The following is a 12,945-nucleotide window of genomic DNA, read 5'->3' on the forward strand; positions in this document are numbered from 1 at the left end:
GTGAGGTCAGGGCTCCAACTAGTCACATGACCGCAAACCGTGGACACGTGGGATTGCGCGTTCTGTACTACGACGACCTCGACCATTCGATGCCCCTTTCACTCTTCTCTCACAACCGCCATGCGTCGATGCTAGTCGCCTCAGCTCGATGACTCCATCACCATCATCGCTATCGCCAATTCCCCCGCCCATCCCCGTCGACACGCATCCCAATCGAGCCCCAGGATCCAGGCCTCCTGAGCAAGACCGCATTCCGGACCCCGATCGCCTGGCGCCGGAGGACGCTTATTTTGCGCCGTCCTTGTCCCGGGTGCGATCGGCCCCCGCAAATTATGAAGAAAGCCTGCGCTCTTTGAATGGTGATGCCTCGGGTGTTGCGACGTTGCGGCCGCCGCGGGGGACGCTTGGCGTGGATTTGACTCGCAAGGACGGGAGGAAATTGGGTGCCGCTGGACCACGCCGAAGGCGAAAGGGTGCCTGGAAGAAGCTGTTATGGGTGAAACAGTCGTGTATGTCTTTGGGAATTGGCTTGCAAGACACATAGATTGGAAAAGGGCGACTAACGGAGCTATGATAGATCCGGACAACTACACCGATACCGAAACGTTCTTGGACCATCTACAACGAAATCCTCGAGTCCGACCCTATGACTTCTGGCCTCTTGTCTCTGACTCTACGGTCATTGTCCAACATGTCTGCTCAGTCGTCATCTTTGTTTGCTGTTTTGTCGGTATCGTTCAGGACCGGGTGAGCCCCGTGTCGATTGTCTGCTGGGGTAGCGTTGGTACCGCCATGGGCTGGATTTTGTGGGACAATTGGATTTGGCGAGAGCAAGCGGAGCTTGCGCAGAGCCTCAATGCTGCGAGTGGCGGCGATGACGAGTCCAGTTCGAGCTCCATGACCAGTGCGCCCAACCCATCCGGCAATGACCAAGGGCCAAATGGCACGAAAGGAAGTCCAATTCATGGCCTTGGCCTGACGATGTCTACAAATGAGTCCAAAGAGCAAATATCACAACTGACTGCTGAAATTCATGGCAGTCTTGAAGGGATTGGGGATCCGGCACTGCGCCTTGGACCCTCCTCTGCCACCCCCAGTATTGCCCTCGGTAGTACCGATGCACAAGATACCGAACGGGCATCGCTTTTCTCATCACGCAATCGCCAGCGTCTATCGACTGTCAAGTCGGCATTCCTAATCTACTTTTCCTTGTTGGGTCTCAGTCCCATTCTGAAATCACTCACAAAGTCTACCGCCAGCGACTCAATCTGGGCTTTGAGTTGCTGGCTTTTAATCATGAACATATTCTCCTTCGATTATGGAAGCGGAGAGGGCGCGGGCGCCACAACCAAGTTTCCGGCTTCTCTTTCTACCAATGCCGCGGTGATGGCATCCACGGTGCTTGCCTCTCGGTTGCCTTCGACTACGCACGTGTTTAGCCTGATGCTGTTCTCCATGGAAGTATTCGGGTTGTTCCCAATCTTTCGCCGTCAGCTCCGACAAATATCCTGGACTGGCCATGTGATACTTACACTTGCCCTGGTCATCATTGCAGGCGGGGCTGTTGGCACGACACTTGGTGGTGGCTGGGCTTCCGCTGTCATCGGATCTTTCCTTGGAAGCGTCTTGACTGCCTTCTCCATGGGCGGGTGCAGCTGGTGGCTGATCAGTCTGCAGAAGTACAAGAATGTGGTCATCGGTCCTTGGGATCCAGCACGTCCTATCATTCGACGACATTGGAACTAAGACCGGCCAGATCTTTTTTCCATTTCCGGCAGCGCCGGGCGCTTGGAGAGGGGGTTCCTTCTTTCTCAGCCGATAATTTCCGCCACTGTCATATACACTGGGCGATTTTGAGCCTCCATATTTTATACCCCTAGATTATTGTATTCATATCCGAAGAGATCTTCTTCAATCTCACGTTTCCTGATCATATGCCTCCAGAGCTGGGACAAAGTAGTGCGTGCAGCAGCAATTCCTCACCAAATTTTCGAAGACTCGGCCAGACCGATGGGCCCAAAGTTATAACTGAATCTCTCAAATGACTGTTCTTCCACCTGATTAGCGTATACCCCTGGAGTTGAATACTCTGTGACGCCAACGGAATGTGAGTAGGAAGGGGATGATGAATGTACCATGTACCGGTCTGGTATGCCAACACCAACCGCGATCTATGACAAGCCTCCCGCCAGCACACAGCACAACCACTTCGATTCTCGGACTACACACAGCCATTTATACTTTTTTGGATCTCACTGACTTGCCATGCAGACAAGACCAACCGAGCTGTTGTCCAGTAGGACGGATTTCCAGGTGATCAAGCCTGGCGCCACCCGGTGTGCCCGACATTCCAACGCCTTCTTAGCTTCAGCTCTCCTTCCCCATACTGTTGGGGGATCCGTTGCCTGCGGTGGTGATCCACTTTGCCGCAGGGATGGAATACACGCGCTTTGTGAAATGACCCTATGTACTACATTTACGGTTTGAAGAGGTGCGTTGCTGGACCTGGAGGGCATTGTCCCCTTCGGCCGCGACTTGGTCCAAACTCGGGGGACCCGATGATCATTCTGGGCATGTTTTGCCGTGTTATGCTGGAGGTTGGAGTTTATTAGGCTTTGGATTTCTGTTTACTGTTGCTTTCTGCTCCTTTATCCTCTTTGTTGTGTTCATTTTGCAGCTTCGCGCTGACCTATTTTCCTTCCGTGAGCTGGGCCACTCCTCCGGGTTTGTTTCTTTGTCAATTATCTGGCATTTCCTTCTTCTATCGTATTTCCCCGGCTATTCACAGTCGAGTGACACGGTCTAGCCATGTTGATGAATATTGCTCTCGGCCTATTGGCCGCTCAGGGCGCCGCTGCGGCGCGGTTCGCCATGTATATTGATGAGTATGTATAATATGAAGATGGATGAACGATACCCAGAGACTGAGCCTAACTTGGATCAGATATCATACTACCGATCTCCCCGGGAGCGATCAAACAGCCCAGGTTGATCACGCGATCATGGCATTTGCCCCGACAAAGCTGTTCAACTCTGACTCCCCACCCTCGTTCACGCCATTCGAGCCTGTGGACACCATGCGCAAGCGTTTCGGTCCTGACACTAAGGTCATGATTGCCATTGGTGGCTGGGGTGACACAGCCGGTTTCTCTGACGGAGCCAAGGATGACACCAGCCGCAAGCGCTTCGCAGAGAACGTGGCTGCGATGCTTGATGCCAACAACTTTGATGGTGTTGGTATGAGAGAACTTAATTCCGAAATTGATAACACACGATTCTGAATTTTGTTTATAGACATCGACTGGGAGTACCCCGGCGGTAACGGCCAGGACTACAAGCAAGTCCCCAACTCCGCCAAGGTCGACGAGATCGAGACCTACCCCAAGTTCCTCGCAGCCGTCCGCGAGGCCATCGGTAACAAGACCCTCTCCATCGCCGTTCCCGGCCGTAGAGGTGACATGATCGCCTTTACCAAGGAGCAAGGTCCTGAGATCTTCAAGTCTGTCGACATGGTGAATGTCATGACCTACGATCTGATGAACCGCCGTGACAACGTCACCGCCCACCATACTAGTGTTGAGGGATCTCTTGACACCGTCCAGGCATACCTTGATTTGGGTCTCGAGCCTGAGAAGGTCAACCTTGGCTTTGCTTATTATGCGAAGTGGTTCACCACCGACCCTGACTCTGATTGTAAGGAGCATCCTCTTGGTTGCAAGGTTGTTAAGCTTGAGAATGATGATGGCAGTGACAATGGCAAGTCTGGTGCTTTCACTTTTGAGAAGGGTGTTATGGATCCTCCTCCCGCCGACCTCAAGACTTCGTATAATGGCAAGTGTGGATATTCCGAGGGTACTAAGTGCCCTGATGGAACTTGCTGCAGCGCCTATGGAAACTGGTACGTTCTTTTCTACCATAATTTGATCACATAACCACAATTCACATGCTAATATTTCTCAGCGGAACTGGCGACGATTTCTGCCAGGCTGGTTGTCTCTCCGACTACGGGACTTGCAAGGGCATCTCCATCACCGACTCCTGGCGCCGCGCTTCCAAAGACGGCCAGACTGATGACCAACAAGGTGGCCAGTACTACTGGGACGAGGAGACCAACCTCTTCTGGTCTTGGGACACTCCCGACCTCATCACTCGCAAGTTCTCGGATATCGTGCAGGCTAAGAACCTGGGTGGTGTTATGGCGTGGTCCTTGGGCGAGGATACCTACCAATTTGCCCATCTAGAGGCGATGCAGAATGGTGTTAGGCAGACTACCCAGCAGAATGCTGGTGAGTAGTTTATTTACTGGAGGAAGTGAGGATGGTTGGTGTTGAGGGCTGATCATGTTGTTGGGGGAGTTTTGGTTGTGGATTTTCTCTTAATATCTCGTCATACTCATACCTATAATTTTCTCCTCAATATGTTCGATTACTCGGTAATACTGCATCTCTATCACGATACCAAAGCACAGGTTCCGGGTCTAGTAATCGATTGTTACACCATAACAATGCTTGCTAATCCTCATCATCATGCTCGTCCTCTCTAACAAACAAAAAACACATCATCATACTCGTCAAAGAAGACCTCAACCCTCGAATCTCTAACATAAAACTCAACTCTCCTCTCCAAACAAGCACACCTTACCCCTTCGGTCTCTACCAGAATCTCCTCCTTCAACAACGATAAATAATCCGGATACATCTCCCTCCAGACCTCCTCTTGGCCAACATCGTCTTCAGCCCCCTTCAACCATTTCCTCCCCTCAACATCAATTCTCGTCAACGCCCCCAAACCGCCCCTTCTCCCCAGAAACAAAAACAAACCCCCTCAATTCCCGCATAATCCCCCCCCAAAGCTTGATTCGAAATATTCGAAATCCAAAGCTCCTCAATACACTCTGGCAGAAATTCTACCAATCCAACCCTCGGCACTGGATCAACATCCCATCTATTAGCGTGACCTCTTCCGAGGAAATTACTCGCGCGGATTTGCAAGTATCGTAGCTTAGTGAAATCTGCCATACATCCGATCCAATCATCAGAGTAGAAACCGCCGTAACCCGATGATCGTCGTGCGATATCTACCGTGATAGATTGCAAAGTGTTTTTCCTTCTTGCAAGAGCATCGCGGAATGCGGTCGGTCGTAGTGTATCGAAATATACACTGTTGTAACCCGGTGAACGATGGCAACAATCATCTTCTTGTTGCGTATATTTAAACGATTGTAAATCCGGACAAAGATCAATCAGATACTTGAATCCCAGGACACTGCTACACTGTATAAATTCAAGATGTGTAATAGACGAACGTCCAATTTCGAGTGTTGGTTCGAGATATTTATCCGTAAGTAACAGTCCCTTGAATATCCGCATACTCTGCATGGTAAATAACGGGGCCAAACGCTGGATATCGAAATCCGCACCTTCGTCTTCGGAGACTTTGATTATTGCTGTGTGGAGATTTGCCAGAAGTGCCGTGTATCAAAAGGTGTGTATCGTTTTGATATTCGAGAGAGAACCCAGGAAGAGTGTCTCGTTCCGGTTCCGCCCCAGAAAAGTTCCACTGTTTCTAGGTTTGGGAGGAGGGAGAGGAGGATTGCGAGCCAGGGGTCTCGATGGGTGTTGCTTTGGAGGTCTTCTATCCATTGTGTTTGTTCCCATTTTCTATCGGTCAGGGTCTGGATTTTCTTGTTGAGTCTGCATTTCCAGGACTTGCTGGTAGAGGGTTGGGAATACTGGGATAACTCTTGTTTGGGATCAAGTTTATCGTGATGCCCGTGTTCATGGTTGGAGTATGCCTTTGGGTCTGCCCCGTAGGAAAGTTGTCCGAGTTTCATACGGCGTACTGATGCTGCAAGTTCTGGATGATTCAGGAGGGTGTAAACTAGAGTTTTGTGGATGCCGATGCAATAGCATGGTGTCTCGATGGATTCGTAGAGCATGGGGATGATCCGATTATAGAAGAGTCGGCAGGACCGCCCGAGCATCAGCCAATCATGTTTTCTCTCCAGGTGGCCGAGAATGAGCTGTAAGTTTTCATTTGGTAGTTTGGCAAATCCATTCGACATTATAGCGTATGTTGTATACTGATTCATCTATATTGTTCTTCAGTCTGACAGTCAGAGATGACAGGTCAGCGGCTAGGCTGTTAAGTTGAGCCGCTTGCATGCCGTGCGACAGCCTTGGCGGTAAGGATCACCCTAGAACAAGGAGATATTTGAATGAAGAGTTAGATTTCAAGAGAGAAAATAAATAACATTGCAAAGATCGGCTAGAAGAATGGGTATCAATGTAAGGAATGATCATGAAACAAGAGACAAGAAAGAAAAGGAAAATGTAGAGAGAGAAAAGATGACAAAAAATCCCCCAAACTCCGCAGAAACAATTCAACACTTCAACAGCGCGTCTTCCGCACCTGCCACCAATGCTTCTCACTCTCCAAGAATTGTTCCCGCTGTCTATTACTCCACGCACGTATCTGTCTCTCCGGACCGAGTAATCTCACCCGGTCCCGACCACGACGCGGAAATCGCTCATGAACACAGCATCCGATAGCTAATTCGAGCAGTTCGAGGAGGAAATAGGCGATAGGGACGAGAACGAAAATGGCTAGTGCGACACACTCGGGGCCATGCTTGTCGATAATGTCGAGCAGATCGACCGGTTTGAGATATGTGATTGTTCGAGAGGAGGAGGTGGGAGTATGATGATCCTGGTTGTGTTGGACCTGGGCATTTTTGGCCGGTTGCGCGTCGGAAATATCCTCGTTGGAAATGAATTTGCCCAGTTTACCGAGGACTGCACCGTAGTGATCGCGGAATGCGCGGTCGCGTTCCGTATCAGATTCAGATTCGGACTGCGCGTGCCCTGGTTTTTGTTCGGATGTACTGGACTCGATGTCCAAGGTAGCAGTAGCAGTAGTAACTGGCGTCTGTGCCGCTTCGCGCACCTGCTCAATGTACTGCTTGAACGATGGCTTCTCGTGAACGGGTTCGGGAAGACGCTTGGCCGGGAGACTGGAATCTTTGAAACGAATTGTCGGGGTATCGCTGGTCAAAACGATCTGAAATGGTAACGCGACACCCAAGGCCGCATAGAGCAGTCCGGCAAGCAGAGCATGGCGAGTAACCTTCATAATGACTATTTCCCCCCGAAGGGAAAGGGATGTTGTCCACGCAGAGGTGACATGAAGATCAAATTTTTTTCAGAAGGAAGCCAGGTCCCTGCGAGCAGGAGGCTGGACCTTTTAAACAGCCATGGAGGCGTGGAAAGAAAGTTCGCCATCTCGTCTTTTTGGACTCTTTTGGACTCAGTTGGACCCTTTTGGCGTTGGACCCTGGAGGGGAGAGGAACAGTCGACTACCAGCCAGTGCGGGCATGTGGTCATTCTCCATTGCTGATTGGTTGGTGGAGTGGGACGAGGCGTGTTGGGAAAAAGGTGAAAAGGTGGAGGAATCACGACTGAACCACTTGGAACACTCCGTGGTTGATGTGATCGTTGCCTGTTTGCCCTTTAATGGCAACTGAATTCCAGTCATTCATCACAGTTACCTACAGAGAATATGTTGTTGATCGACATTGGGAGCAATAGCTTGGCTGTGAAGCTTGATTCATCACCAGAGACGAAGTGGATAACAACCAATCAGAGTCTTCCTTGGCAGCACCCTGTGGAGATGATCTGGCTATGTGCAAAATGCGACTATTCTACACGATGCTGAAATACGAAGATGAGAATAAGAGGATTGGAATAAGGAAAGGATCATACAAAACAATTGTACGTTCATTATCATATCATTTCAGAATTGAATCTCAATGAAGTAAACGCCTTCCCCATCCAAGAGAACATTTAAGGTTCGTCCTAAATCCAGGATTGGTGGAAAAAGCCAATGGCTGAGTTTATCATCGGCAAAGTAACTCGCTTCGAGAATTGCGCGGGGTACAGTAACAATTCAAAGTCGGAGTCTAGAACCCAAGAAAAAGGTCCAATAAGGCATATTCTAACCACTCTTATTTGAAAGATCTTTCTAATTGTTTTTGAATCATCCTTCTTAACAGCATAGATACCGTTCGACTGGTGAGTGTTAAGATAACTTTGAAAATCGGTCGGGGTTTCAACCTTATAGACCCCCACTGTATTATACGCTACTAGAGAGGCACGATCTCTTCAACTACGTCCAATGGAGAAGAACCGAGAGAACCAATTTGAACAGACGAAAAGAAAATGTCCGATTATGTCTATAATGAATGTAATGCCAATCCAGCACTACTACTGTACAAAAAAACAATATACAAGTAAAACCCCCTCAAAACTCGAATATACAAATTTTCATCTCATCCCACCACGCACTTAGGCACGGCACAGACGACCGTTCTGGTCAGGAAGACCATCGGCGCTGTTAACAACCCAGTTCTCACTACCAACACCAGTAGGAGCATAGAACAGGGAAGTAGGATCATACAGCTGCTTCAACTTATACAGACGAGCATAGTTGGATCCGTAGAAGGCCTGCTGGAAATTGGGCTCCTGGATATCGGACTCGGACATGTAAGCGCCCGCATCGGGGCAAGTAGCGCGCCACTGGCCCAGGACGGTGTTGGTGAAGTAGTCCATCTTAGCCTTGATCTCGGCCGGGGTGGCATCAGCGTCCCAGCTGGTGGAGGAGATGGCGTGCATGAGGGTGTTGCGGAAGGCAGGGTTAGCGGCGTTATCGGGGTATCCGTCGACGAGCTCGGCCTTCATGTTGAAGGCGAGGAGGGCGTAGCCGTTTTCGACGGTGGAGCGGAGGGTGTCGAAGGTGGTGTTGAACAGGGTGGCGTCCTCCCAGTTGGCGCGAGGGAAGAGACGGGAGCCGGTCATCATGGTGGAGGAGGCGACGGTCTCGAGGGGGAAACCAGCCATCCAGGCACCGTAGAAGTTGTCGTAGTAGGTGGTGCTGGGGGAGATGGAGATTCCCAGGTTGGAGAGGTCATCGTACCAGGGCTGGACGAGGGCGTTGTACTCGGCTACGGTGTGGTTCACGGCGAAGAAGGGGTTCATCAGGAACAAGAAGGAGTCCTCGCCAGTGTTCAGGATCCAGAAGTAGGCGTAGGTACCGGCGTCGGCGTGGGTATCGAAACGCTCCATGTAAGAGCGGACACCGGCCCAGAAGGTCTCGACGGAGACGTCGGTGCCGGTGGAGAAGCTGAAGGTGGACACGGTCACGCCAACCTTGGGGTGGACGCGAGAGATGACAGAGGTGACAACACCGAAGGTACCTGAGAGTTGAAGGTTAGATCGAGGATGCAGGTGTTATTCAGGGAGAATGAAACTTACCACCACCGCCACCACGGATGGCCCAGAAGAGATCGGGGTAGGTCTGCTCAGTAACAGTGACGAAGCGGCCGTTGGGAAGGACAACCTCCATGGCGAGGACCTGATCAGCAGCCAGACCGTAGATACTGGACAGGGGGAGTGACCACCGCCGAGAACGTAACCACCAGCGACACCAACAGTCTGAAAATACTAATTAGCTGATTGAACATGAATGATATAGAATTCGAATGACATACCTTGCCCTCACCACCAACAACGGTGAAGCCAAGCGCGTTGGCCTTCTCATAGATCTCATGAGCCTGGACACCAGCACCCATCTTGACAGCGGGTCCAGAGTAGCTGGAGCTCTTATAGTTGGGGATGTAGTCAATGTTCTTCAGGTGGTGGGTCCAGATACCCAGAGCACCAGCACCGGTGGACTTGCCATTGAAATCGTGGCCAGTGTTCTTGACAACCAGACGGAGACCAGCGTTACGAGCAAAGTTCACAGCCAGCTGGATCTGAGCAACGTTGGTGACATTGACAGCGTAGCTGCTGTAGCCACCAACCGTGCAGGAAGCAGAGGCATTGGTAGTGGGCAAGCAAGTGCGGCCCTCGAAGAGGGGCCACATCACCGAGGCAGCATCGGCGGCGCTGGAGTAGAATTGTTAGGGCATTTCTCATTGATGATATACAAGGAGGGTTGCGTTTAACTTACTGCAGGTTGGAGTCGGTCCAGTCATCTGTAATGGACGAGCAAGTCGCGGCATTATACTCATCAGGCCATGACTTGTAGCAAGAAGCAGCCAGAGGGACAGTCTTAATGAGGGCACCACCGAGGAACGCATCAAAGAGGTTCCACACCAGCTTAGAGGGCCACCAGAAGTCACCAGGGTAGACCTTGCAGCCATTCACACTGCGGGTAGACAAGGAGGAGGCATTTCCGAACTGGAACAGAGCGGACTGGTTCTCGCTCACGGTGGCGAGAGCATCATCCGTCAATTGCAGGGTCTCACTGGTGAACAGAGGAACGCCAGCCTGGGAATCCGAAGAAACCTGATCCGCCAATTGAGCAGTAACTGGGGCCGTGAGGGCGAGGGCGCCCAAAAAGGCACCCTTAATCATGGAACGAGGCGCCATGGCGAAAGAATTCACGATGGTAGATAGAGTGTTTTCCTAAACCAGACCAAGGATCAATACACTTGAAATGATTCAATTCTCTCCCACGATCAGCGAGATGATTTCCAGAGGAACTCGAACTGGAAGTGGGAACGAGGATCTTTAAAGCGGTTCGTCAGACGGTAACCCTGGAAAAGGAGCGAACTAACCATCCGGCACTTGGGAATTCCGACCATAGCCAAGCTCAATTCCCACGAGGTGCCACGAGGTGGGCGGCGAGCTTGGAAGCTGGTCTATTCCGCATTGAGCAAGAGGTTGGTCAGTTGCAAAGGGGAATACTCGGAGTCTCCATGGCGAAGCCCTGATTAAGCTCCACTTGGATTTGGTATCGGCCAATCCCGATCGATCTGATTGCCCACGCCAGGTTCCTGCATCTGAGACACCCACGCGGGAATTGCTATTTTGTGTCTCTGGTGGTCCTCAATCCTTGACTATTTGCTCGTAGCGTAGCGCTATAACAGACGCTACTCACAAACAAGGTGACAAGAACACGCCACCACGTGTGCGAAGCGCTCTAGGCCAACGTCCAGCAGATTTGGGAGCCCGGACTTGTTACCGCAACGGTGGAGGCGCGCTTCTGATTATCTCCCGATCGGGTCTCCACTATAATTGTGTATAATAAATGGAGATTGACTAGGTCCCTGCACAGTTCCGGGACTAACCAGATTACCACGGAGCGCCCGGCATTATTTGTTCCTGTGTATCGTATACACCCTCGCTTACAGACTAGGCAGTAGTGCTTGCCTGTCTCGTACTGCGTATAGGATGCTATACAAACGAAGAAAAAAATCAGCCACACTTCACACCATCCTTGCGCTTGGCACTGACTTTTGCCGAAAACGTTCAGAATTAAACTCTTTGTGGATTCCCAGGTACGTGGCCTGGATGCCCCTAGAGAAGCCTCTAAGCGATTATACTCCTGGTAAAATTAGTTCCTGGAATCTCCAGGATATCCCAGCTAAATCGGAAATGTTGTCTCCTGTTTATATCCGCTTACAAAGCGCAAATTGATAACTGGCTACAAAGAAATCATACAAGTCCAGACTCGACAGGGACACTGGACTTTGTTACTCAGTATGTAACTTATACATAAGTAACAATACTGTACAGTACATACTACAGTATCTCTGCCTCGGCCCTGAATCAGTTGGATTCTCCACTTACCAAAACATTTCCACTCCACCAGGGATATTCCGAATCGGCCGGATTGACAAAGATCGGAGGACGCTTGGACTTAAAAGGCTTCGGCCAAGCGGATCATGCAACGGTGCAAGTACTGTAGGGGGCGTTTTCTTGAATTTTTCCTTCTCTTTCCCTTCTCTTTCCCTTCTCTTGCATATTATCCCAGAACAAGAATAAGAACAAAGAAATACGCCCCTGGACCCATGACCTATACCTGGTACCTCCTGTCTGGTACCGATCTCATCCTCATTATTTTTCCATCGGCTGTCAGAACTTTCCCCACTCGGGCCGTGGCTTTTGGTACCAAAGATCTAGAATAAACGGTAGTACTCCGTATTGGACTATGTACTGTACCCTTTTTTTTTCCCACCGCCAGTAGGTAATTGTTTGGTCGAATCCTGGACCCAATCCTTCAAAAGACTAAATCTCGACTTGAACCCTTCTAATTGGCTCCATCGGGTCAGGGGAAATGCCCTTCCTCCCTAACAGGCTAACAGGCGGTGTTTATCGTAATTTGATTCCAAAATTGTCCAGGATGCGTGCCTACCTTTTTTTACCGGGTCCGGGGAGATGGGGGGCGTTTTTTCGGCTCTCAGGCCAAAAAGCGAGATGACTGTCTCAGATGTAACGGCGCCAGTACGGCTGTGGTTAGCCCGCGATAAGCACTTACACTGACTTGCTCAGTGCCAAGAGCACTATTCCCACGCGATGGCGTGGAAGCTGTGAATAATTTTCTTTCGGCTTCTTTTTCAGCTCCCTTGTCGAATAACTATGCTTGTGTGCGCCTGAAGAGACAGGGGTATTTTTTGTTTAGTTCATCAAAAGTACTGTACATACTCTAGAGTATAGTTTGATCCAATGTTTAGCAAATTTTGGAACAGGGAAACCTAGTTTGGTTTAAGTTGCTGAGTTAGGGCTTCGGGTTCCAAAATTGCTCTTTGGGGCAATTCGACCCTCCCCTCTCTTTTTTTAGGCGATACAGTTTGATTTGCTCCGTGCGCAAGAATGTCTCTCGTAGTCCCTCCGGAATATGGACTCGCTCACTCATATCAATCCTTCCAGTGGAGTCCTTCCAAGCCTTTTCGCTATCCACCATTGGTCGTCTGGATTTCCAGGGCCACGGACGGCCAATCGTGGTCCAGACTGGCGGCGCCTTGTGGTTGTGAATTGGCTAATTTGTAGTAATTCCGATGAGCCACGAAGGAGGGAAACTATGAGTGTGTCCTAGTGTGTCCTGCACAATTATGGGAGTTGGTCCTGCTAAGTTCTAAGTGTAAATCTTTGTCTGTGGCCGGC

At 50.3% G+C, this 12,945-nt stretch overlaps 4 protein-coding genes across 4 annotated transcripts; 2 read left to right on the plus strand and 2 right to left on the minus strand.

Annotated features, from left to right (window-relative positions):
* Positions 1-148: 148 nt before the first annotated feature.
* pigc (phosphatidylinositol N-acetylglucosaminyltransferase) lies at positions 149-1,746 on the plus strand (the record flags this gene model as incomplete). Its single annotated transcript, XM_057155272.1, has 2 exons — positions 149-509; positions 578-1,746. The coding sequence occupies 2 exons, from the start codon at positions 149-151 to the stop codon at positions 1,744-1,746; spliced, it is 1,530 nt and encodes a 509-aa protein (XP_057006402.1).
* Positions 1,747-2,808: 1,062 nt separating this feature from the next.
* On the plus strand, positions 2,809-4,294 carry N7473_009334 (uncharacterized protein; the record flags this gene model as incomplete). Its single annotated transcript, XM_057155273.1, has 4 exons — positions 2,809-2,885; positions 2,945-3,237; positions 3,295-3,898; positions 3,961-4,294. 4 exons carry the CDS (start codon positions 2,809-2,811, stop codon positions 4,292-4,294), a joined length of 1,308 nt encoding a protein of 435 aa, XP_057006403.1.
* A 2,096-nt stretch (positions 4,295-6,390) lies between these two features.
* N7473_009335 (uncharacterized protein) lies at positions 6,391-7,131 on the minus strand (the record flags this gene model as incomplete). The annotated part of the gene is made up of 1 exon (XM_057155274.1): positions 6,391-7,131. One exon carries the CDS (start codon positions 7,129-7,131, stop codon positions 6,391-6,393), a length of 741 nt encoding a protein of 246 aa, XP_057006404.1.
* A 1,212-nt stretch (positions 7,132-8,343) lies between these two features.
* Positions 8,344-10,428, minus strand: N7473_009336 (uncharacterized protein; the record flags this gene model as incomplete). Its single annotated transcript, XM_057155275.1, has 4 exons — positions 8,344-9,251; positions 9,310-9,489; positions 9,542-9,942; positions 10,007-10,428. 4 exons carry the CDS (start codon positions 10,426-10,428, stop codon positions 8,344-8,346), a joined length of 1,911 nt encoding a protein of 636 aa, XP_057006405.1.
* Positions 10,429-12,945: the final 2,517 nt, after the last annotated feature.

Source organism: Penicillium subrubescens (genome assembly GCF_028828155.1).
Source record: "Penicillium subrubescens strain IBT 31985 chromosome Unknown utg000006l_segment0_segment0, whole genome shotgun sequence".
Classification (NCBI taxonomy): Eukaryota; Fungi; Ascomycota; class Eurotiomycetes; order Eurotiales; family Aspergillaceae; genus Penicillium; species Penicillium subrubescens.